This window comes from Sander vitreus, chromosome 14 (genome assembly GCF_031162955.1).
Source record: "Sander vitreus isolate 19-12246 chromosome 14, sanVit1, whole genome shotgun sequence".
NCBI classification, from domain to species: domain Eukaryota; kingdom Metazoa; phylum Chordata; class Actinopteri; order Perciformes; family Percidae; genus Sander; species Sander vitreus.
Window position 1 is genome coordinate 3,285,230 of NC_135868.1, and position 27,490 is coordinate 3,312,719.

Sequence of the window (27,490 nt, forward strand, 5' to 3'; positions counted from 1 at the left end):
GACAACGACAGCAGCCGCAACGACAACGACAGCTGCCCCAACGACAACCACAGCTGCAGCAATGACAACCACAGCTGCCCCAACGACAACCACAGCTGCCCCAACGACAACCACAGCTGCAGCAACGACAACCACAGCTGCAGCAACGACAACCACAGCTGCCCCAACGACAACGACAGCTGCCCCAACGACAACCACAGCTGCAGCAACGACAACCACAGCTGCCCCAACGACAACCACAGCTGCCCCAACGACAACCACAGCTGCCCCTAGAACAACCACAGCTGCCCCTACGACGACCACAGCTGCAGCAACGACGACCACAGCTGCAGCAACGACGACCACAGCTGCCCCTACGACGACGATAGCTGCCCCTACGACGACGACAGCTGCCCCTACGACAATGACAGCTGCCCCTACGACAACCACAGCTGCCCCTACGACAACCACAGCTGCCGCATCGACAACCACAGCTGCCCCAACGACAACCACATCTGCAGCAACGACAACCACATCTGCAGCAACGACGACCACAGCTGTTCCATCAACAACCACAGCTTTTCCATTAACAACCACAGCTGCCCCTACAACCGCAGCTGCAGCAACGACAACCGCAGCTGCTCCAACAACCACCGCAGCTGCAGCACCAACCACCACAGCTGCAGCAACAACCACAACCACAGTTGCAGCAACAACCACAGCTGCAGCAACGGCAACCACAGCTGCCCCAACAACAACCACAGCTCCAACAACAACCACAGCTGCAGCAGCAACAACCACAGTTGCAACAGCAACAACCACAGCTGCAGCAATGACAACCACACCTTCCCCGACAACCACAGCTGCCCCGACAACAACCACAGCTGCAGCTACGACAACCACAGCTGCAGCTACGACAACCACAGCTGCTCCATCCACAACCACAGCTGCTCCAACCACAACTGCTTCAACCACAGCTGCAGCAACAACTACAGCTGCTCCAACAACCACAGCTGCAGCAACACCAACCACAAATGCAGCAACGACAACCACAGCTGCTCCAACGACAACCACCGCTGCCGCAACGACAACCACAGCTGCCCCAGCATCAACCACAGCTGCCCCAGCATCAACCACAGCTGCCCCGACATCAATCACAGCTGCAACAAAGCCAACAACTGCTGCCTCCTCTGCAGTCAGCAACAAAACAAGTTTCCTTTTAGTCATAGCAGTTGTTACAGCTTTTATTTGTAATTAACTGGACTGGATCAAGGGACTTAATACCACCATCATTTAGACAGTGTGTACACTCTCTATTGTCCATGAAGAGACTTATGTGTTTTTATGCTAAATATCTAATGTGCTTTAGCTGTGACTTATGTTTTTACATACACAAAACTTACTAATTTTAACAGATCTTATGTCATGCACTAATTAAGTACACAGACAAACTTGATTTATATTCTTTTGACATAAGACAAGTATACCTACAGCTTTTACTAACTGCTGTTAACAGTGACACAGAGCCATATGAGCCATATTCGGTGATTGGCCACAATAATAAACAGCTCTTATGTCTAATATATTCAAAGAGATTTAACATCCATATTGTTTATTTCTATTTGATTTCATTACACTGTAAGAAATGTACTTTGTGGAAACTCAGCTGCACACTGTGGTGATTGTTCTGTTGCCCGCATTTTCTCTGATGTGTTCATATTCCATGTAAAGTACCTGAAGTATTAAAGTGTGCAATCTGTATGAAGCAGCATCATACTCAAATTTGTTTCTTCTAGTAGTGTGTGTGGTAAGCCCATGTTGGCATCTGATGAAACACATTCAACCTGTCAAAGTTGATTGATGAGCCAGTCAGAACTACTTGAAGGATCCTTCAAAATGACTGCTTCTAGTGATTTTGTAACATTCAGGCTTTTCTCAGTGACTGTGCTGATGGTAATATACCGTTCATCACACTTTTGAAATACAATTTGTAGAACTGGCATTAAAATATTTGACAAATTAATTATGTGCTTACATTACTTTAATTAAAATGCTTAGGGGCCCGACGCAAGTGTCTTTGCTAGTTTAGGACCAATGCAGTTGTCAGTTTCCCGTCCAGCGCCCAAGTTGTTTAAACAGCAAATGCATCTGCGCCCATCTGTGCGCCCATGGGCGTGCTGGTCTTACAGGGAGATGTTTTCGGTGAGTTCTTGGCGTATTGCTATCTTGAGGCAGCGGGAAGTGATCGCGCCATTGACCAACAAAAACCTGGTCTAAAGTCAATAACGCAGCATTTCATTGTTATTTCAACAGCAAATTAGTCAAATGTGGCTAGGCTTATGGACAGTGCGCGCACACTATGCTTGCTACACACACACGGTCAAGCACAGCAGCGCTAAACGGCTGAAAAGTTTAGTAACAAGCTTTTTTTCATGATGAGGTGGTGTAAGAGCATCATTAATAGAGTCTCTCCTGAAGGTTTTGGTTCTTCTCGTCTCTTATACCTATACACAAATAAACACAAAACCACACATAAGCTGCATAATGACAAAAATTCTTGGTGTAATCTTATGAGGAAATTAAACAAATGTTTACCAGAACATCACAAAGACCTTCCACACAAATCCAACGTCCTGTCTCGAAAAGAAATGTCCCTCAACAGGTTTCTTTAACCCAGTAACCCAAAAGAAGATGTAAGAATGACGTATTATAGGGGTGGCCACACCTTAAAGCCCCATACTCATACAATTCCTGAACGTTGGTTAAAACCTGATGTCATATTACCTGTTTTGTGTGAATGGATATAAAAGGTGATGTGTGTTCAGTGGAGGACTTCAACCAGCAAACAGCAACAGGTGGAATCAGAGAGAATCACAGCTTCAATCACTGCAGTCAAGACAAATCTACGGCAGACAAAACCTGTAAGTATTTCTATGATGAATATTAGTCCAATTTCAATCAATGCAAGTTGTGTTTTCTGTCTTTCTATAATATCAATGCAATTGTCATAATAATCATAATAATCATAAGAATCATCACCCAGGGTCTGTCGGTGTAATAATTGTTGGTGTTACACTTATCTGCTCTTTGTTTAATATTTTTCTTGAAGATGATGAAACATATTTTAAATGTTTTAATTATTGTATGTGTCTACAGCTACAACTATGTTGTGTATTTTTTGATATCTATTATTTTATTTTACTTTGTTAAATAAAAAAAGAGTTTTTATTCCAGAAACAATGTAAATGCCTACAACAATACATTGACAATCATCATTTGAAGATGCTAACATTTATAAATGTTAGTTTGCATTTACAACTAACAAAGGATTATAATCTCAAAGATAAAAAATAAAGAAGTGGATAATGTAAAGAAATTAATATAATTAATTTCAACATATACAGAAAGTGACACTAAATTCTATGGCAATTTACTATAATGTCTATCAGTTAGCAGTAGTATAAATACAGATTTTAGTTAGTTAATGCTATTTAGTTGCCATTGCTTAACTGAATCTAACAAAAAAATATTATTTTATATTTTTCAACAGTAAAGCATCTTTCCAAAATGATGAAGATCTGTCTCATTCTTCTTCTGTGTGTCGGTAAGTTTCAAAATAATGGGGGATAAAAATCTGAATGTTCTAACCTATCTATCCATGACATTGTTAAACAGCCTCAGACAACGCACTGGAAAAGACGACAGTGGCCTGAAAAATGTATGTTGTTAAATTAGTTTGAAATGTGGAAATAAATGTGAAACCGATCCAACAATTTCTACTCAAAACAGCCACTGGCAATGCACAGATCACCACAGCTGCCCCTACAACAACCACAGCTGACCCAACGACAACCACAGCTGCCCCGACAACAACCACAGCTGCCCCGACGACAACCACAGCTGCCCCGACGACAACCACAGCAGCCCCGACGACAACCACAGCTGCCCCTACAACAACCACAGCTGCAGCAACTACAACCACAGCTGCAGCAACGACAACCACAGCTGCTCCAACCACAACCACAGCTGCAGCAACGACAACCACAGCTGCAGCAACGACAACCACAGCTGCTCCAACAACAACCACAGCTGCATCAACGACAACCACAGCTGCATCAACGACAACCACCGCTGCCCCAACCACAGCTGCAGCAACGACAACCACAGCAACAACTACAGCTGCTCCAACCACAGCTGCAGCAACGACAACCACAGCTGCTCCAACAACAACCACAGCTGCAGCAACGACAACCACAGCTGCACCAACAACCACAGCTGCAGCAACAACAACAACAGCTGCTCCAACAACCACAGCTGCAGCAACGACAACCACAGCTGCACCAACAACCACAGCTGCAGCATCAACCACAGCTGCCCCAACGACAACCACAGCTGCAGCAACGACAACCACAGCTGCTCCAACAACAACCACAGCTGCATCAACGACAACCACAGCTGCATCAACGACAACCACCGCTGCCCCAACAACAACCACAGCTGCAGCAACGACAACCACAGCTGCAGCAACAACAACCACAGCTGCAGCAACGACAACCACAGCTGCCGCAACGACAACCACAGCTGCTCCAACCACAACCACAGCTGCAGCAACGACAACTACAGCTGCTGTTCCAACAACAACCACAGCTGCAGCAACAACAACCACAGCTGCACCAACAACTACAGCTGTTCCAACAACAACCACAGCTGCAGCAACAACAACCACAGCTGCTCCAACAACAACCACAGCTGCAGCAACGACAACCACAGCTGCCCCAACAACAACCACAGCTGCAGCAATGACAACCACAGCTGCAGTAACGACAACCACAACTGCTCCAACCACAACCACAGCTGCAGCAATAACTACAGCTGCTCCAACCACAACCACAGCTGCAGCAACGACAACTACAGCTGTTCCAACAACAACCACAGCTGCAGCAACGACAACCACAGCTGCACCAACAACCACAGCTGCAGCAACAACAACCACAGCTGCAGCAATGACAACCACAGCTGCCCCAACAACAACCACAGCTGCAGCAACGACAACCACAGCTGCAGCAACAACAACCACAGCTGCAGTAACGACAACCACAGCTGCAGCAACGACAACCACAGCTGCAGCAACAACCACAGCTGCCCCAACAACAACCACAGCTGCAGCAACAACAACCACAGCTGCCCCAACGACAACCACAGCTGCAGCAACAACAACCACAGCTGCTCCAACAACAACCACAGCTGCAGCAACAACAACCACAGCTGCAGCAACAACAACCACAGCTGCTCCAACAACAACCACAGCTGCAGCAACGACAACCACAGCTGCCCCAACAACAACCACAGCTGCAGCAACAACAACCACAGCTGCAGTAACGACAACCACAGCTGCCCCAACAACAACCACAGCTGCAGCAACGACAACCACAGCTGCAGCAACAACAACCACAGCTGCTCCAACCACAACCACAGCTGCAGCAACGACAACCACAGCTGCAGCAACAACCACAGCTGCCCCAACGACAACCACAGCTGCAGCAACACCAACCACAGCTGCCCCAACAACAACCACAGCTGCAGGAACGACAACCACAGCTGCTCTAACGACAACCACAGCTGCAGCAACGACAACCACAGCTGCTGCAACCACAACCACAGCTGCAGCAACGACAACCACAGCTGCAGCAACAACCACAGCTCCAGCAACAACCACAGCTGCCCCAACGACAACCACAGCTGCAGCAACGACAACCACAGCTGCTCCAACAACAACCACAGCTGCAGCAACGACAACCACAGCTGCAGCAACGACAACCACAGCTGCTGCAACCACAACCACAGCTGCAGCAACGACAACCACAGCTGCTCCAACCACAACCACAGCTGCTCCAACAACAACCACAGCTGCAGCAACGACAACCACAGCTGCCCCAACAACAACCACAGCTGCAGCAACAACAACCACAGCTGCTCCAACCACAACCACAGCTGCAGCAACGACAACCACAGCTGCAGCAACGACAACCACAGCTGCAGCAACGACAACCACAGCTGCACCAACAACCACAGCTGCAGCAACAACAACCACAGCTGCAGCAACAACAACCACAGCTGCTCCAACAACAACCACAGCTGCAGCAACAACAACCACAGCTGCAGCAATGACAACCACAGCTGCCCCAACAACAACCACAGCTGCAGCAACGACAACCACAGCTGCAGCAACGACAGCCACAGCTGCTCCAACCACAACCACAGCAGCAACAACCACAGCTGCAGCAACAACCACAGCTGCAGCAACAACCACAGCTGCCCCAACGACAACCACAGCTGCAGCAACGACAACTACAGCTGCCCCAACAACAACCACAGCTGCAGCAACGACAACCACAGCTGCAGCAACAACAACCACAGCTGCTCCAACAACAACCACAGCTGCAGCAACGACAACCACAGCTGCACCAACGACAACCACAGCTGCAGCAACAACCACAACTGCCCCAACGACAACCACAGCTGCAGCAACGACAACCACAGCTGCTCCAACGACAACCACAGCTGCAGCAACAGCCACAGCTGCTCCAACTACAGCCACAGCTGCAGCAACAACAACCACAGCTGCAGCAACAACAACCACAGCTGCAGCAACCACAACCACAGCTGCAGCAACTACAACCACAGCTGCAGCAACGACAGCCACAGCTGCCCCAACAACAACCACAGCTGCAGCAACGACAACCACAGCTGCAGCAACAACCACAGCTGCAGCAACAACCACAGCTGCCCCAACGACAACCACAGCTGCAGCAACAACCACAGCTGCAGCAACGACAACCACAGCTGCAGCAACGACAACCACAGCTGCTGCAACCACAACCACAGCTGCAGCAACGACAACCACAGCTGCAGCAACAACCACAGCTGCAGCAACGACAACCACAGCTGCAGCAACAACCACAGCTCCAGCAACAACCACAGCTGCCCCAACGACAACCACAGCTGCAGCAACGACAACTACAGCTGCCCCAACAACAACCACAGCTGCAGGAACGACAACCACAGCTGCAGCAACGACAACCACAGCTGCTGCAACCACAACCACAGCTGCAGCAACGACAACCACAGCTGCAGCAACAACCACAGCTGCAGCAACAACCACAGCTGCCCCAACGACAACCACAGCTGCAGCAACGACAACCACAGCTGCTCCAACGACAACCACAGCTGCAGCAACAACAACCACAGCTGCTCCAACAACAGCCACAGCTGCAGCAACAACAACCACTGCTGCAGCAACCACAACCACAGCTGCAGCAACAACAACCACAGCTGCAGCAACGACAACCACAGCTGCCCCAACAACAACCACAGCTGCCCCAACAACAACCACAGCTGCTCCAACAACTACCACAGCTGCAGCAACAACAACCACAGCTGCCCCAGCATCAACCACAGCTCCAGCAACGACAACCACAGCTGCAGCAACAACAACCAGAGCTGCAGCAACAACCACAGCTGCAGCAACAACAACCAAAGCTGTTCCAGCATCAACCACAGCTGCCCCAGCAGTAACGACAGCAGCAACAAAGCCAACAACTGCTGCCTCCTCTGCAGTCATCAACAACACAAGTTTCCTTTTAGTCATAGCAGTTGTTACAGCTTTTATTTGGAATTAACTGAACTGGATCAAGGGACTTAATACCACCATCATTTAGACACTGTGTACACTTTCTATTGTCCAAGAAGATACTGACTACGTTATTTTATGCTATATATCTAATGTTCTTTAGGTTTGACTTGTGTTTTTTACAAACACAAAACTTACTAATTATAACAGATCTTGCATCATGCACTAATTAAGTACACAGACAAACTTGATGTATATTCTTTTGACATAAGACAAGCATAGATACGTTTACTAACTGCTGTTAACATTGACATTTGGTGTTAACTATGTGAGCCATATACAGTGATAGGCCACAAGAATGAACAGCTCTTATGTCTAATATATTCTAAGAGATATTTAATATTTATATTGCAGTTCATTTGCATTTGATTGCATTACACTGTAAGAAATGTACTTTGTGGAAACTCTGCTGCACACTGTGGTGATTGTTATGTTGTCTGCATTTTTATGTGTTTTAATATTCCATGTAATGTAAATAAAGTATCAAAGTCTGAAATACAAGGAACAGGAGTGTACTTGTGTCTGTATGAAGCAGCATCATACTCATATTTGTTTCTTCTAGCAGTGTGTGGTAAGCCCATGTTGGCATCTGATGAAACACATTCAACCTGTCACAGTTGATTGATGAGCCAGGCAGAACTACATGAATAATCCTTCAAAATCAACATTAAAAAATGTGATTTTCTCAAACAGGAGGGACATAATGACTGCTTCTGGAGTTTTGTGCTTCATTCTGTAGTCTGTTTTTCTCTTCTTTTTTTTTCTTATTGAGGAAATTCAGTCACAATATAAAGGCATAGAGGATATGATGTTAACATCTCTCAACATACATAAGGCACACAGGATAGAAAAGGATAACTTAAATTGTATAAAAAGAATAGACAAAAAAATACATAAAAAAAGAAAACAATATAATAAAATACTGAAAATAATTAAATAATAATCACAGTGAATTTGATTTTTGTGGTTGCTACGGGTCCTCAAATACCTTCATCTCCTTATAAGCATGGAGGAGAGATGTTGCATTTTTCCCTTTCATTAGTTTCAAAGCACAAAGATGATTGGCTACAAGGTCCCGCTTAAAAACAGAAAAAAGGGGCTTTGTTTTCTTCCATTTAGAGGTACGGATGAAAAACTTCGCCATCAATATCATATTGTTCAAAGTCAAGTCAGTCTTAATGTTTTTCATAGTAACACCAAACACAATATTTTCTCTTGTGAGAGGAGTGAGTAGTTGGATTTTGGTTGAGAGCCAGTCCTGTAAATCCTCCCAAAAGGCTTCACAGTACATACAATGGAAAAACAGGCGGTCGGTAGTTTCAATTTCAGCTTCGGGGTCCCCCCCCCTTTCCCCAGTTCATGTGAAATGACATAAAGTAGTACGCAAGGGTCACCGGGGGGGCTCAACGCCAGGCCAAAACAAAACGTCAAATAAACGTATAGTTATAGTTTTATGTGGGGTGAAATTGTGCGTGTACATGAGTTTTCCAGCATAATAATACCTGTTTGTGAAATGAAGATTGGCAATTTTTCAATCTCAAAATCACATTTAAGGACAAACTCTACACCACACATTTTTTTTTTTTTAACAAACCTCTGGGGAGATAATACCACATACAGTTTTTGTTCAGCAGGAAAGCCATTTAGCCATTTTAATTTTGTTATAGCATTTAAGCATTCAAAATCAATAGCCTTTAAACCACCGTCTTCGTAATCTTTGACTGTTTCAGATTTTTTTTATGTAATGTACCCAATTCTTCCAAATGAAACGGAAGTTCAATTGGTTAACAGTTTTAATGAATTGATCAGGTATGGCCATTAAGTATGCGGTAATGCATCTTGCTAGGGATTCCATCTTAGTTAAGTATGTTCTTCCAAAGACTGTTAGGTCCCTTTGTAACCACACATCCATCTTAGATTTGCACTCATTGTATATTCTCATGTGTATATTTAAGGAGTCGCTGGATTTAATGTCCTTGGTTATATGAATTCCAAGATATTTCACAGAAGTTTTGATGGAAATATTGTAAGCATTTATGAGTTGCATTCGTGAATGGCCATTAATCCACATTTATTGCGATTAAGTGTTAAACCTGAAGCTTTAGAAAATTCATCGATTAAGTGAAAAACTTTTTTTGTTCTACATTTTTTACAAAGATGGTAGTGTCGTCGCCTCTCCGGGGACCATCACCTTATCGTGGTGGAGAGGTTTGTGTGTCCCTATGAACCTGAGGGCTGTGTTGTCTGGAGCTTTGTGCTCCTGGTAGGGTCTCCCAAGGCAAAGTGGTCTCAGGTGAGGGGCCAGACAAAGAATGGTTCAAAAACCCTATGAGTGACCGAGGTAGAGATGGAGTGACCCTGCCCGGAGGAAGCCCGGGGCCCCCGTCTGGAGCCAGGCCCAGATGGAGGGCTCGTCAGCGAGCGTCTGGTGGCCGGGTTTGCCACGGAGCCCGGTCGGGCACAGCCCGAAAAAGCTACGTGGCACCTATCTCTCCATCCCATGGGCCCACCACCTGTGGGAGGAACCGCTGGGGTCGGGTGCGCTGCCATATGGGTGGCAGTGAAGGTCAGGGGCCTCGACGGACCAGACCTGGGCAGGACTGGCTCTCAACCAAAATCCAACTACTCACTCCTCTCACAAGAGAAAATATTGTGTTTGGTGTTACTATGAAAAACATTAAGACTGACTTGACTTTGAACAATATGATATTGATGGCGAAGTTTTTCATCCATACCTCCAAATGGAAGAAAACAAAGCCCCCTTTTTTCTGTTTTTAAGCGGGACCTTGTAGCCAATCATCTTTGTGCTTTGAAACTAATGAAAGGGAAACATGCAACATCTCTCCTCCATGCTTATAAGGAGATGAAGGTATTTGAGGACCCGTAGCAACCACAAAAATCAAATTCACTGGCTCTGGGGACGTGGAATGTCACCTCTCTGTGGGGGAAGGAGCCGGAACTTGTGCGGGAGGTGGAGCGCTACCGGTTAGATCTGGTGGTGCTTACCTCTACGCAGAGTCTCGGTTCTGGAACCATACTCCTGGATAGGGGTTGAACTCTTTTCTTCTCCGGAGTTGCCCAGGGTGTGAGGCGCCGGGCGGGTGTGGGGATACTCACAAGCCCCTGGCTGAGCGCCGCTACGTTGGAGTTCAACTCGGTTGGCGAGACGGTCGCCTCCCTACGCCTGCGGGTTGTGGGGGGGGAAAATGCTGACTGTTGTTTGTGCATATGCACCAAACAACAGTTCGGAGTATTCGGCCTTCTTGGAGACCTTGAGTGGAGTCCTGCATGGGGCTCCAGTCGGGGACTCCATAGTTCTGCTGGGGGACTTCAACGCGCACGTGGGCAATGATGGAGACACATGGAGAGGCGTGATTGGGAGGAACGGCCTCCCTAATCTAAACCAGAGTGGTTGTTTGTTGTTGGACTTCTGTGCTAGTCATGGATTGTCTATAACGAACACCATGTTCGAACATAGGGATGCTCATAAGTGTACTTGGTACCAGAGCACCCTAGGCCAAAGGTCAATGATCGATTTTATAATCGTTTCATCTGATCTGAGGCCGCATGTTTTGGACACTCGGGTGAAGAGAGGGGCGGAGCTGTCAACCGATCACCATCTGGTGGTGAGTTGGGTCAGGGGGTGGGGGAAGACTCTGGACAGACCTGGTAAGCCCAAACGGGTAGTGCGGGTAAATTGGGAACGTCTGGAGGAGGCCCCTGTCCGGCAGACTTTCAACTCACACCTCAGGTGGAGCTTTTCGTGCATCCCTGTGGAGGCTGGGGGCATTGAACCTGAGTGGACAATGTTCAAAGTTTCCATTGCTGAAGCTGCGGTGAGGAGCTGTGGTCTTAGGGTCTTAGGTGCCTCAAGGGGCAGTAACCCACGAACACCGTGGTGGACACCGGTGGTCAGGGAAGCTGTCCGACTGAAGAAGGAGTCTTTCCGGGATATGTTATCCCAGAGGACTCCGGAGGCAGTTGCAAGGTACCGAAGGGCCCGAAGGGCTGCAGCCTCTACTGTGAAAGAGGCAAAGCAGCGTGTGTGGGAGAAGTTCGGAGAAGACATGGAGAAGGACTTTCGGTCGGCACCAAGGTGCTTCTGGAAAACCGTTCGCCACCTCAGGAGGGGAACCATCCAAGCTGTGTACAGTAAGGATGGGACGCTGTTGACCTCAACTGAGGAGGTAATAGAGCGGTGGAAGGAGCACTTTGAGGAACTCCTAAATCTGACTAATACGCCCTCTATGGTAGAGGCAGAGCTGGAGGATGATGGGGGATTGTCGTCAATTTCCCTGGTGGAGGTTGCTGAGGTAGTTAAACAACTCCACAGTGGCAAAGCCCCAGGAATTGATGAGATCTGTCCAGAAATGCTTAAGGCTCTGGGTGTGGAGGGGTTGTCTTGGTTGACACGCCTCTTCAACATTGCGTGGAAGTCTGGGACGGTGCCTAAGGAGTGGCAGACCGGGGTGGTGGTTCCCCTTTTTAAAAAGGGGGACCAGAGGGTGTTTGCCAATTACAGCGGTATCACACTTCTCAGCCTTCCCGGTAAAGTCTACTCCAAGGTGCTGGAAAGGAGGGTTCGGTCGATAGTCGAACCTCAGGTTGAAGAGGAACAATGCGGATTCCGTCCTGGTCAGGGAACAACGGACCAGATCTTTACTCTCGCAAGGATCCTGGAGGGAGCCTGGGAGTATGCCCAACCGGTCTACATGTGTTTTGTGGATCTGGAGAAGGCATATGACCGGGTGCCCCGGGAGATACTGTGGGAGGTGCTGTGGGAGTACGGGGTGAGGGGGGTCCCTTCTCAGGGCCATCCAATCTCTGTATGACCAAAGCGAGAGCTGTGTCCGGGTTCTCGGCAGTAAGTTGGACTCGTTTCAGGTGAGAGTTGGCCTCCGCCAGGGCTGCGCTTTGTCACCAATCCTGTTTGTAGTATTTATGGACAGGATATCGAGGCGTAGTCGGGGTGGAGAGGGGTTGCAGTTCGGTGGGCTGGGGATCTCATTGCTGCTTCTTGCAGATGATGTGGTCCTGATGGCATCATCGGCCTGTGACCTTCAGCACTCACTGGATCGGTTCGCAGCCGAGTGTGAAGCGGCTGGGATGAGGATCAGCACCTCTAAATCGGAGGCCATGGTTCTCAGCAGGAAGCCGATGGAGTGCCTTCTCCAGGTAGGGAAAGAGTCCTTACCCCAAGTGAAGGAGTTCAAGTACCTTGGGGCCTTGTTCGCGAGTGAGGGGACAATGGAGCGGGAGATTGGTCGGAGAATCGGCACATCGGGTGCGGTATTACATTCAATGTATCGCACCGTTGTGACGAAAAGAGAGCTGAGCCAGAAGGCAAAGCTCTCAATCTACCGGTCAGTTTTTGTTCCTACCCTCACCTATGGTCATGAAGGCTGGGTCATGACCGAAAGAACAAGATCCAGGGTACAGCGGACGAAATGGGTTTCCTCAGGAGGGTAGCTGGCGTCTCCCTTAGAGATAGGGTGAGAAGCTCAGTTATCCGTGAGGAGCTTGGAGTAGAGCCGCTGCTCCTGCGCGTCGAAAGGAGCCAGTTGAGGTTGTTCGGGCATCTGGTAAGGATGCCCCCTGGGCGCCTCCCTAGGGAGGTGTTCCAGGCACGTCCAGCTGGGAGGAGGCCCCAGGGAAGACCCAGGACTAGGTGGAGGGATTATATCTCCAACCTGGCCTGGGAACGCCTCGGGATCCCCCAGTTGGAGCTGGTTAATGTGGCTCGGGAAAGGAAAGTTTGGGGACCCCTGCTGGAGCTGCTACCCCCGCGACCCGACCCCAGATAAGCGGACGAAGATGGATGGATGGATGGTAGTGTCGTCGGCCAATTGGCTTATCACTATCTGCTCATCAAAGATATTTAATTTGGCAACATCAGCATTTTTTATATTAACTGCTAACATTTCTGCTGCTAGAATGAATAAAAATGGGGAAATGTTACATCCATGCTTGACCCCTCTATTGATGGATGTGTCATTATAGAAGGATTCCATTATGTTACAGAACTTTGGGCCAAATCCATACATACGTAAGACTTTCAATAGAAATTGATGTTCTAACATGTTGAATGCCTTGTAGAAGTCAAGGAATAGAATGAATCCTTTATCTTGTATGAGATAGTTATGTTCTAACAGATCTTGTACTAGTCTTATATTATTATGTATGGACCTGCCACTTACAAACCCTGTTTGTGTTTCACTAATTATTTGGTCCAGTCCTCTTTTTAATCTGTTAGTGTAAATGTAGGTTAATAATTTGTAATCGTAGTTTAATAGGGAAATTGGACGATAATTGTCTAATATCTTACTATCTTTACCTGGTTTTGGCATGAGTGTGATGATGCCTTGTTTCATGTTAGTGGGTAGTGACAAGTCTGTTATAGCCTCTCTGAAAAATCCCAAAAGTACCTATAAAAGTTGGCTGTTAGGCCATCAGGGCCAGGAGATTTATCCAATTTTAGGTGCATGACTGCTTTGTCTAATTCTTCCATAGTAAAGTCCTTGTCACATTCTTCCTTGAATCCGCTGTCAATTAGGGGAATACAATCTTTAGTTTTATTGAAGAGAAAGTCTGAATCTGTTACAGAAAAGGATGAGCTACATAGGTTTTGATAGAATGTACTGATTTCTTTTGCAATTACTTCAGGGTCTGTGCAGTCTGTACCGTTAATTGTAGAATGTAGCTATTAAAGGGGTGGCCACACCTTAAAAAAAACAAATGAACTGAAGGTGTGGTTCTTCCACTCTCTTATACCTATACACAAATAAACACAAAACCAGACATACGCTGCACAATGACAAAAACGCTTGATGTAGTCTTATGAGGAAAACAAACCAGAACCTCACAAAAACCTTCCCCACAAATCCAGCGTCATGTCTCGAAAGGAATGTCCCTCAACCGGTTTCTTTAGGCAGTAACCAAAAAGGAGGCATGCAATTTAGCTTTTACAAAGGGTGGCCACACCTTAAAAAACAAAAATTCCTCATACAAATGATGTGCGTCCCTGGTCAGAGCCTGATGTCATATTACCTGTTTTGTGTGAATGGATATAAAAGGTGACGTGTGTTCAGTGGACGACATCAACCACCAAATGTGATTCTCTCAAATAGGAGGGACAAACTGACTGATTCTGGAGATTTTGTGCTTGGCCTTGGTGACCGCTGTCCTCTAGTCTGCGTTAGAAGTGCCAGATTGTAAAGATCAAGCTGTAGGATTGTTATCAATAGAAATGTAACATTCAGGCTTTTCTCAGTGACCTTGCTGACAGTAATATACCGTTAATCACACTTCTGAAATACCATTTATAGAACTGGCATTGAAATATTTGACAAATACTCAAATATCAATGATGTTCAAGGCAAAGGACTTAGGTTTAAATTACCCCTATGTCTGGATACAAAACTGCAAGTGCTGAACAGTTTAGTAACAAGCTTTTTTTCATGATGAGGTGGTGTAAGAGCATCATTAATAGAGTCTCTCCTGAAGGTGTGGTTCTTCTAGTCTCTTATACCTATACACAAATAAACACACAACCACACATAAGCTGCATAATGACAAAAATTCTTGGTGTAAACTTATGAGGAAAATAAACAAATGTTTACCAGAACATCACAAAGACCTTCCCCCACAAATCCAACGTCCTGTCTCGAAAAGAAATGTCCCTCAACAGGTTTCTTTACCCAGTAACCCAAAAGAAGATGTAAGAATGACGTATTACAGGGATGACCAAACCTTAAAGCCCCATTATTCATACAATTCCTGAACGTTGGTTACAACCTGATATCATATTACCTGTTTTGTGTGAATGAGTATAAAAGGTGACGTGTGTTCAGTGGAGGACATCAACCAGAAAACAGCAGAGAGCATCACAGCTTCACAACATGTTAAATGTGACTCATGTTATTTACAAACACAAAATAATATTTTTTTTAATAAATAATATTCTTTAACAGATGCACTAATTAAGTACACTGACAAACTTGATGTATATTTCTGTGAAGTTCTCAGTTCTCACTTGATGCATATTCTTTTGACATAACACAAGCATGCAAACAACTTGTACTAACTGCTGTTAACATTGACACAGCACCAACATGAACAGTATGTCTAATGTAATCAATACATTTAATATCCATGGTGTAGTTCCTTTGTATTCGATTGCATTACAATGTGAGTAATGTAGTGCTATAACATACATTGCATACTGTGGTGATTGTTTTGCCTGCTCTATGCATGTTAATATTCCATGCAAAGCATTCAAAGTATTTAATTGTGAAATACAAAGAACCAGAGTGTCCTTGTTCTTGTATGACGCAGCATCATATTCATATGATTGAATTGGCAAAGTTTTTATAGTGAAGGCCTGTCGGGTGAACTGAGAGGTAGTTTAAGTAAAGCACATGAGCCAATGGCTTCCTGTTAAGAGCAGATCCTGAGTACGCCATGTCAAACAGCAGCAAAATGTGGGTAGAAAGCACAGCAAATCTCTGATGTCTTTTTTATTAAATGTGACTGTGGCCAAATGGCCCCTGAATCGTTGCCATGTCGGGTACACGCCTTCAAAGGTCTCCCATTGTGTTTGGCATCCTACGTTGCCAGCCTACAACAAGGCACGGCTGGCAACCACTAATCACCGCCTCCAGCTGCCTCTCGTTTGCCCTCTTTAGGCCAGGACTAAAGGAACCACACCAACTAAGGCAAGGGAGTCTGTGTTTGCCACTCAAGCTAACCACTGCTCTGTTTCCTGCACCCAGAAAGCCCGTAAATCAAGCCGAGGACAATGGGAGTTGGGTGTCTTTTCAATCTCCACTGGAACTCGAGGTCTCCTCTCCCCTCCTTGCCCAACTTCACCGGTGAGCTCCCCTACTGCACCTCGCCTACCCAGCAGAATTCCCCAAGACCTAACCCAACCCTGCACACTAGCCACGCCACAAGGCAGCTACACCGCTGCATTCTTTATTTTGCGCTTGGAGATTTTGTGCTTGGCCTTGGTGACCGCTGTCCTCTAGTCTGCGTTAGAAGTGCCAGATTGTAAAGATCAAGCTGTAGGATTGTTATCAATAGAAACGTAACCTTCAGACTTTTCTCAGTGACCTTGCTGACAATAATATACCGTTCATCACACTTCTGAAATACCATTTGTAGAACTGGCATTGAAATGTATGACAAATACTCAGAAATATCAATGATGTTCAAGGCAAAGGACTTAGGTTTAAATTACCCCTATGTCTGGATACAAAACTGCAAGTGCTGAACAGTTTAGTAACAAGCTTTTTTTCATGATGAGGTGGTGTAAGAGCATCATTAATAGAGTCTCTCCTGAAGGTGTGGTTCTTCTAGTCTCTTATACCTATACACAAACACACAACCACACATAAGCTGCATAATGACACAAATTCTTGGTGTAAACTTATGAGGAAAATAAACAAATGTTTACCAGAACATCACAAAGACCTTCCCCCACAAATCCAACGTCCTGTCTCGAAAAGAAATGTCCCTCAACAGGTTTCTTTACCCAGTAACCCAAAAGAAGATGTAAGAATGACGTATTACAGGGATGACCAAACCTTAAAGCCCCATTATTCATACAATTCCTGAACGTTGGTTACAACCTGATATTATATTACCTGTTTTGTGTGAATGGGTATAAAAGGTGATGTGTGTTCAGTAGAGGACTTCAAACAGCAACAGGTGGAATCAGAGAGAATCACAGCTTCAATCACTGCAGTCAAGACAAATCTACGGCAGACAAAACCTGTAAGTATTTCTATGATGAATATTAGTCCAATTTCAATCAATGCAAGTTGTGTTTTCTGTCTTTCTTCAGTATCAATGCAATTGTCATAATAATCATAATAATCATAATCATCACCCAGGGTCTGTCGGTGTAATAATTGTTGGTGTTACACTTATCTGCTCTTTGTTTAATATTTTTCTTGAAGATGATGAAACATATTTTAAATGTTTTAATTATTGTATGTGTCTACAGCTACAACTATGTTGTGTATGTTGCTATTAGACATAATAGCAACATACGTGAGCGTGGCCTACCAATAGCTCAAGCCTGTCCTAAAGTGACTGTAGCTAAAGGTAATTAGCAGCAAGATGCCTCCCTTGTCCATGGAGGACTACTACAAACTCCTTCAGAAGATTGCAGTTCTGGAAACCAAAATTTACCGGTTAGAAGTAAACGTGGACGTGAACGGATCATGTGGAAATGACACCACTTTACCATTGACCCAAAACAATGGACAAAAGCATGCCAACACACAGCTAACTAGCACCAGCAAGACTACAAACAAACAGCAGGGCTGTGAAATGGGTAATAAATCAACAAGTGGTAGTCCTCCCTGGAACTCATTTGGTGCAAAGCCTAAGAGTAAATCATATTCCTGGGAAATGGGAGGACGACTAACGGGCAGGGCACCGCGCCCTGAGATTTGTGATACGACCGGCTGGCCTGCATTATCATCCAGGCAGAGTGCCTCTTTAACCCCTATACTCAGTAGGACACAGCCATGGACAGCTGCAAAAGGGAGAATTAGCAACAAAATGCCTGCCCAACAACTGAGTGTGCAACTGGATAACAGATTTGCTCCTCTGCTGCAGGACCCTGGACATGACCTGGATTGCGTCTCATCGTCACACAGCAGGGTAAGGACTGAGAGCAATTCAAAAAGTAAAAAGCTACAGGGAAAGCTAAAGACTGGGCACCAAACTCTGATTGTGGGTGACTCTGCTGTAAAAGACATAAAAAAGCAATAAAAAACACCAAAATACTCTGTTTTCCCAAAGACATGGTGTCTGACTTGGCCCAAAGAATCCCGGATATCGTGGTAGCACACCCAACTGTGAAGAACATTATACTGCATATAGGGTCACATGATGTTGTAAAGCAAGAGTCTGAAGTGCTGAATCGTGACTTTATGAATCTGCTGAACACAGTCAGCTCCCTAAACGCGGAGGTGTTTATCAGTGGCCCTATACCGCCAGTCAGAAGAGGAGCTGAGAGATTCAGCAGACTGTTGGCACTGAACAGATGGCTTTCAACTGCATGTACCGTCCACTCTCTGCGGTTCATTGACAATTTTAACATTTTCTGGGACCGCAGACATCTTTTTAAAGCAGATGGACTTTTTCTTAACAAGCCAGGAGTAAAGCTGTTCACCTCTAGCCTACTTTACTTTCTGCACCACACATCTACTCCCTCGGCCAAGGACACGAGACAAGATAAACAAACAAAACAAGAGGAAGACACAACAAAGTGCGGCAGTGATCCACCACAGCCCCCCACCTGAGCAAAGATTTGACCATGGAGGACCACAGAACGGAGACGAGAAATCTCAACCCCTCCCTTTTCACCCATCCAACACTCCTCAAACCCCCCTTACCAACACTGACGCCTTTGAGGATCCATCGCTCTCCCCATCCGCCTTCTCCCCTGTTTCCCCCCCCCCTGCCACATGTTGGGGTTCACTGACCGGATGGAGCAGCTGGTAGATGCTGGAATCAAGTTTGCCCCACTACCTTCTCCCATCATTCGCCCCCCAGCATCAAACTGACCCTGTGTTGACTGAACCGCTGAAAGTAAAACGCCAGGCACCTCTGCCCCCCTCAAGGACAGCAGCTAACTCCTTCTCACCAGACTGATAAGTATGCTTGTGTACAAAATGCAACAAGCTTTAACTGATATGTGCTGGGCCCAGGCTGCATGCCTAGTGGCACTCATGACTCTTTCCAGGACAAGCCTGGGCCCTGTGTATTCAATTCTTCGTCAATCTATGTTGTGATAGGTAATAGAAAAAGAATGGTGAATCCGCTAAGTAAGAAAAAGAAGCACTTGACAGCCAACTTAGCAAATTTAGCATCCATTCCTCGTCAGCCACAGCCTGTCCCAAAAAAACGAGACAGATAATTATTTTAACACACTAACACTAGCCTTACTAAACGTCAGGTCTCTGGCGGGTAAATCATTTTTAATCAATGATTTTATTATTAAGCACAATCTTGACCTCATGTTTTTAACTGAAACCTGGTTAGACTATAATAACAGTGATGCTGTTCTTATAGAGTCAGTGCCCCCTAACTTCAATTTTATGAGTGAGAATAGAGCGAATAAGAAAGAGTCGCCATTTTGTTTAATGACTCATTCCAATGTACTCAAATATCTTATGGAAACTTTGCTTCTTTTGAATATGTGGCTCTTCAGCTAAGGTCCCCCGTCTCGACCTATATTTCTAATTATCTACAGGCCACCTAAATACTGTGCATCCTTCTTTGACGACTTTAGTGAACTGCTGTCTATAATCTGTATTAACTTTGACTGTGTAGTTATTGCTGGTGATTTCAACATTCATGTTGACAATCCCCCAGGATAGAGGGACCAAAGAACTGTGTTGTATTTTTTGAGAACTATGGACTGACTCAGCATGTGACGGAGCCCACACACAACAAGGGGGCACACTCTGGACTTGATTATCTCGAAGGGTTTGAACATTTCCAAGGTTGTGGTGACTGATGCTGCTCTCTCTGATCATTCCTGTGTTTTCTTTAATGGCACTATCTCTGTGCACAAAAGTGTCCAAACAAAGTTAATAAGAAAACGGTATATCACTGACAACACCAGTGAAACATTCATTCAGCTTTTCTCGTCCACACCCACCCTCTCAGGGGTCTCAGTCACTGAGCTTGTAGACAATTTCAATTGTAAAATTACAAATGTTATTGATGCCATTGCTCCCATTAAGGTAAAAAACTGTCTCTGATAAGAAAAGATCTCCATGGAGAAATGCCATACTGGTAAGAACAGAAAAAAAAGAGTGTCGAAAAGCAGAACGCAGGTGGCGAAAAAACTAATCTCCAGGTCCACTACAACACCTATAAAGAGAGACTTTGTATTTATAATTTGGAACTGAGGAATGCAAGGCGGTCCTTCTTCTCGGACATTATTGCCAAAAACAATAATAACTCACGTGCTTTGTTTGCTACTGTCGATAGGTTAACAAACCCTCCAGTACCAGTAGCATCTGAACTTTTATCTACCGAGGCCTGCAATGAGTTTTGCCACCTTTTTCAAAGACAAAATTCTGAAAATTAGACAAACAATCAGTGCTTCCATATCGAGTACAGGGTATGTATTGTCACAGTGTCCAGGCAAAACATATGCCAATATGACCCAATTTCATATGATTAACCGTAAAAAACCTGGAGGACATTATACAACATCTGAAAACCTCCTCCTGCTGCCTTGATATTCTACCAACGGGCCTTTTCAAAAAATGTTTCCAATTGTTTGGCTACTGATCTCCTACAGATTGTAAACACGTCTCTTTTCTCAGGTATCTTCCCACAGGCCCTGAAAACTGCAGTCATTAAGCCACTCTTAAAAAAAGAACAATCTAGACACGTCACTAATGAGCAACTATAGGCCGATATCAAACCTTCCATTTTTTAAGTAAAATCATTGAAAAAAACGGTTTCTCAACAACTCACCCTTTTCTTGTCACTAAACAACCGTTTTGATGCCTTCCAGTCGGGTTTTCGACCACACCACAGCACTGAGACAGCTCTTGTTAAAGTCTTTAATGACATCCACTTAAACACAGATAGTGGCAAAATTTCAGTCTTGGTATTACTTGATCTCAGTGCTGCATTTGATACGGTCGACCATGACATATTACTAGACCGATTGGAAAACTGGGTTGGCATTTCTGGCTCAGTACTAAAGTGGTTTGAGTCTTATTTAAAGAATAGGGACTACTTTGTGTCTATAGGGAGTTATACATCTGAGCATACAAATATGACGTGCGGAGTTCCCCAAGGCTCCGTTCTGGGGCCTCTCCTGTTTAACATCTACATGTTTCCACTGGCTCAAATTATGGAAAACAATAAAATAAGTTACCATAGTTATGCGGATGACACACAAATTTATATAACCTTATCGCCAGGGGACTATAGTCCAATACAACAACTGACTAAGTGCATTGAACAAATCAATGACTGGATGTGCCAGATTTTTCTTGAATTAAATGATGAAAAAACTGAGGTGGTTGTTTTTGGAGCAAAGGAGGAACAATTAAAAGTCAGCACTCAGCTTCAAACGATAATGTTAAAAACAACAGACAAAGCCAGAAATCTTGGTGTAGTCATGGACTCAGACCTGAATTTTAACAGCCACATTAAGACAATTACAAAGTCAGCCTATTGCCACCTTAAAAATATATCAAGGGTTAAAGGACTTATGTCTCAGCAGGATCTGGAAATACTTGTCCATGCTTTTATCTTCAGCAGACTTGACTACTGTAACGGTGTCTTCACAGGTCTCCCTAAAAAATCAATCAGACATCTGCAGCTGATTCAGAACGCTGCTGCTCAAGTCCTCACTAAGACCAAGAAAGTGGATCACATCACTCCAGTTCTGAAGTCTCTACACTGGCTTCCAGTGCCTCAAAGAATTGATTTCAAAATACTTTTGCTGGTTTATAAATCACTAAACGGTTTAGGGCCAAAATACATTTCTGATCTGCTACTACACTATGAACCACCCAGACCTCTCAGGTCGTCTGGGACAGGTCTGCTTGTTGTCCCCAGAGTCAGAACTAAACAGGGGGAAGCAGCATTTAGTTTTTATGCTCCACATATCTGGAACAAACTCCCAGAAAACTGCAGGTCTGCTGCAACTCTCAGTTCTTTTAAATCAAGGCTGAAGACCTATCTTTTTGATGTTGCCTTTCTTTAAATAAGCATTGTTGACACTGTATAACAATCTATATAAACATATAAAGAGAAATTCCTAAAACATATGATAGAATTGAATTTATGATTATTCCGGTGACATTCTTTTGCAGTAACGGACATATCTCTGATTATTTCTCTGATGCAGGCATGACAATAGTTGACAGAAGAGACAGACTTTGGGCTGGTCAAAAGTTAGTCGAAGTAACTAATTTAGGCAGAAGGCTTAAAAAGAAAAAAATAGTCTATAAACACTCTGAGCGAGTTCTTGACTATTTAGAGACAGACTGCAGAAGAAATAAAATAGTTTAAGAACACGTTCTGGACTATTAAGAGATTTTTGTCTGCAGGGCTGTACCGGGCTCTGCAAGGTTTGCCGAAGAAAAGAACTAAGCTTTGCGGTGACGACCGCATCGAAAATGATAAGAGTATACTAAAGGAAAAACTTCTGTAACTATGGGGAATGAAACCTCAAAACCATGCGAAGCATCTGGACCCATAGTGGGTGAGATGGTTAGGAAAGTATGGACCGGAGTGCTTGAGATATCTGTCATATTGGTCAAAAAGCTTTGGCTTTCCAAAAACTGGATCACTGAGTCCAGGAAAGTTATTTTATCTGCTTTTATATATTTAAATGTTTTAACTGCTCTTCAATGTTTAATTTCTTATACTGCACTGTAACTTTTTTTTCTTTTTTCTCGTATTTTATCTGTTTTTTTAATTTCTTAATCTGTTTTCATGTAAATCTGTTTTTAATTTATTTTTAAATAACCAAATTAATTATGTGCTTACATTACTTTAATTAAAATGCTTAGGGGCCCGACGCAAGTGTCTTTGCTAGTTTAGGACCAACGCAGTTGTCAGTTTCCCGTCCAGCGGCCCGCGTCGTTTAAATAGCATATGCACCTGCGCCCATTTGTGCGCCCATGGGCGTGCTGGTCTTACAGGGAGATGTTTTCGGTGAATTCTTGGCGTATTGCTATCTTGAGTCAGCGGGAAGTGATCGCGCCATTGACCAACAAAAACCTGGTCTAAAGTCAATAACGCAGCATTTCATTGTTATTTCAACAGCAAATTAGTCAAATGTGCCTAGGCTTATGCACAGTGCGCGCACTCTATGCTTGCTACACACACACACAGGGAAGCACAGCAGCGCTGAACGGCTGAAAAGTTTAGTAACAAGCTTTTTTTCATGATGAGGTGGTGTAAGAGCATCATTAATAGAGTCTCTCCTGAAGGTGTGGTTCTTCACGTCTCTTATACCTATACACAAATAAACACAAAACCACACATAAGCTGCATAATGACAAAAACACTTGGTGTATTCTTATGAGGAAAATAAACAAATGAAGAAATGCCCCGCAACCAGTTTCTTTAGGCAATAACCCAAAAGAAGATGTAAGAATGACGTATTACAGGGGTGGCCAAACCTTAAAGCCCCATTACTCATACAATTCCTGAACGTTGTTTACAACCTGATGTCATATTACCTGTTTTGTGTGAATGGATATAAAAGGTGATGTGTGTTCAATAGAGGACTTCAATCAGCAAGCAGCAACAGGTGGAATCAGAGAGAATCACAGCTTCAATCACTGCAGTCAAGACAAATCTACGGCAGACAAAACCTGTAAGTATTTCTATGATGAATATTAGTCCAATTTCAATCATTGCAAGTTGTGTTTTCTGTCTTTCTTCAATATCAATGCAATTATCATAATAATCATAATAATCATAATAATCATCACCCACGGTCTGTCGGTGTAATAATTGTTGGTGTTACACTTATCTGCTCTTTGTTTAATATTTTTCTTGAAGATGATGAAACATATTTTAAATGTTTTAATTATTGTATGTGTCTACAGCTACAACTATGTTGTGTATTTTTTGTATTTTTTCTTTATTATTTTATTTTACTTTGTTAAATAAAAAAAGAGTTTTATTCCAGAAACAATGTAAATGCCTACAACAATACATTGACAATCCTCATTTGTAGATGCTAAAATTTATAAATGTTAGTTTGCATTTACAACTAACAAAGGATTATTGTCTCAAAAATAAAAATAAAGAAGTGGATAATGTAAAGAAATTAATATAATTAATTTCAACATATACAGAAAGTGACACTAAATTCTACGGCAATTTACTATAATGTCTATCAGTTAGCAGTAGTATAAATACAGATTTAGTTAGTTAATGCTATTTAGTTGCCATTGCTTAACTGAATCTAACAAAAAAATATTATTTTATATTTTTCAACAGTAAAGCATCTTTCCAAAATGATGAAGATCTGTCTCATTCTTCTTCTGTTTGTCGGTAAGTTTCAAAATAATGGGGAATAAAAATGGGAATGTTCTAACCTATCTATCCATGACATTGTTAAACTGCCTCAGACAACGCACTGGAAAAGACGACAGTGGCCTGAAAAATGTATGTTGTTAAATTAGTTTGAAATGTGGAAATAAATGTGAAACCGATCCAACAATTTCTACTCAAAACAGCCACTGGCAATGCACAGACCACCACAGCAGCCCCTACAACAACCACACCTGCCCCTACAACAACCACAGCTGCCCTGACAACAACCACAGCAGCCCCTACAACAACCACAGCTGCCCCTACAACAACCACAGCAGCCCCGACAACAACCACAGCTGCAGCAACGACAACCACAGCTGCAGCAACAACCACTGCTGCCCCAACGACAACCACAGCTGCAGCAACGACAACCACAGCTGCTCCAACCACAACCACAGCTGCAGCAACGACAACCACAGCTGCAGCAACGACAACCACAGCTGCTCCAACAACAACCACAGCTGCATCAATGACAACCACAGCTGCCCCAACAACAACCACAGCTGCAGCAACGACAACCACAGCAACAACTACAGCTGCTCCAACCACAACCACAGCTGCAGCAACAACTACAGCTGTTCCAACAACAACCACAGCTGCAGCAACGACAACCACAGCTGCACCAACAACCACAGCTGCAGCAACAACAACCACAGCTGCAGCAACACCAACCACAGCTGCAGCAACAACCACAGCTGCCCTAACGACAACCACAGCTGCAGCAACGACAACCACAGCTGCCCCAACGACAACCACAGCTGCAGCAACGACAACCACAGCTGCAGCAGCGACAACCACAGCTGCCCCAACGACAACCACAGCTGCAGCAACGACAACCACAGCTGCTCCAACAACAACGACAGCTGCAGCAACAACAACCACAGCTGCTCCAACAACAACCACAGCTGCAGCAACGACAACCACAGCTGCCCCAACGACAACCACAGCTGCAGCAACAACAACCACAGCTGCAGCAACAACCACAGCTGCCCCAACGACAACCACAGCTGCAGCAACGACAACCACAGCTGCAGCAACAACAACCACAGCTGCAGCAACGACAACCACAGCTGCAGCAACAACCACAGCTGCTCCAACCACAACCACAGCTGCAGCAACGACAACCACAGCTGCAGCAACAACCACAGCTGCGGCAACAGCCACAGCTGCCCCTAGCGACAACCACAGCTGCAGCAGCGACAACTACAGCTGCCCCAACAACAACCACAGCTGCAGCAGCGACAACCACAGCTGCCCCAGCGACAACCACAGCTGCCCCTAGCGACAACCACAGCTGCAGCAGCGACAACCACAGCTGCTCCCAGCGACAACCACAGCTGCAGCAGCGACAACTACAGCTGCTCCCAGCGACAACCACAGCTGCAGCAACAACAACCACAGCTGCAGCAACGACAACCACAGCTGCAGCAACGACAGCCACAGCTGCTCCAACCACAACCACAGCTGCAGCAACAACCACAGCTGCAGCAACAACCACAGCTGCCCCAACTACAACCACAGCTGCAGCAACGACAACCACAGCTGCAGCAACCACAACCACAGCTGCAGCAACCACAACCACAGCTGCAGCAACAACCACAGCTGCCCCAACGACAACCACAGCTGCAGCAACGACAACCACAGCTGCTCCAACGACAACCACAGCTGCAGCAACAACAGCCACAGCTGCTCCAACAACAACCACAGCTGCAGCAACGACAGCCACAGCTGCTCCAACAACAACCACAGCTGCAGCAACGACAACCACAGCTGCCCCAGCATCAACCACAGCTGCAGCAACGACAACCACAGCTGCAGCAACGACAACCACAGCTGCTCCAACCACAACCACAGCTGCAGCAACGACAACCACAGCTGCAGCAACAACCACAGCTGCCCCAATGACAACCACAGCTGCAGCAACGACAACTACAGCTGCCCCAACAACAACCACAGCTGCAGCAACGACAACCACAGCTGCAGCAACGACAACCACAGCTGCAGCAACGACAACCACAGCTGCAGCAACGACAACCACAGCTGCAGCAACAACCACAGCTGCCCCAACGACAACCACAGCTGCCCCAGCATCAACCACAGCTGCAGCAACGACAACCACAGCTGCAGCAACAACAACCAGAGCTGCAGCAACAACCACAGCTGCAGCAACAACATCCAAAGCTGTTCCAGCATCAACCACAGCTGCCCCAGCAGTAACGACAGCAGCAACAAAGCCAACAACTGCTGCCTCCTCTGCAGTCATCAACAACACAAGTTTCCTTTTAGTCATAGCAGTTGTTACAGCTGTTATTTGGAATTAACTGAACTGGATCAAGGGACTTAATACCACCATCATTTAGACACTGTGTACACTTTCTATTGTCCAAGAAGATACTGACTACGTTATTTTATGCTATATATCTAATCTTCTTTAGGTTTGACTTGTGTTTTTTACAAACACAAAACTTACTAATTATAACAGATCTTGCATCATGCACTAATTAAGTACACAGACAAACTTGATGTATATTCTTTTGACATAAGACAAGCATAGATAAGTTTACTAACTGCTGTTAACAGTGACACAGAACCATATGAGCCATATACAGTGATTGGCCACAAGAATGAACAGCTCTTATGTCTAATATATTCAAAGAGATATTTAATATTTATATTGCAGTTCATTTGCATTTGATTGCATTACACTGTAAGAAA

At 45.0% G+C, this 27,490-nt stretch overlaps 1 protein-coding gene across 1 annotated transcript; it reads left to right on the forward strand.

Moving 5' to 3' along the window:
* Nucleotides 1-2,678: 2,678 nt before the first annotated feature.
* Nucleotides 2,679-25,966, forward strand: LOC144529253 (uncharacterized). Its single transcript, XM_078268256.1, has 4 exons — nt 2,679-2,683; nt 2,805-2,900; nt 3,530-3,583; nt 24,919-25,966. The coding sequence occupies exons 1-4, from the start codon at nt 2,679-2,681 to the stop codon at nt 25,949-25,951; spliced, it is 1,188 nt and encodes a 395-aa protein (XP_078124382.1). The 3' UTR covers nt 25,952-25,966.
* Nucleotides 25,967-27,490: the final 1,524 nt, after the last annotated feature.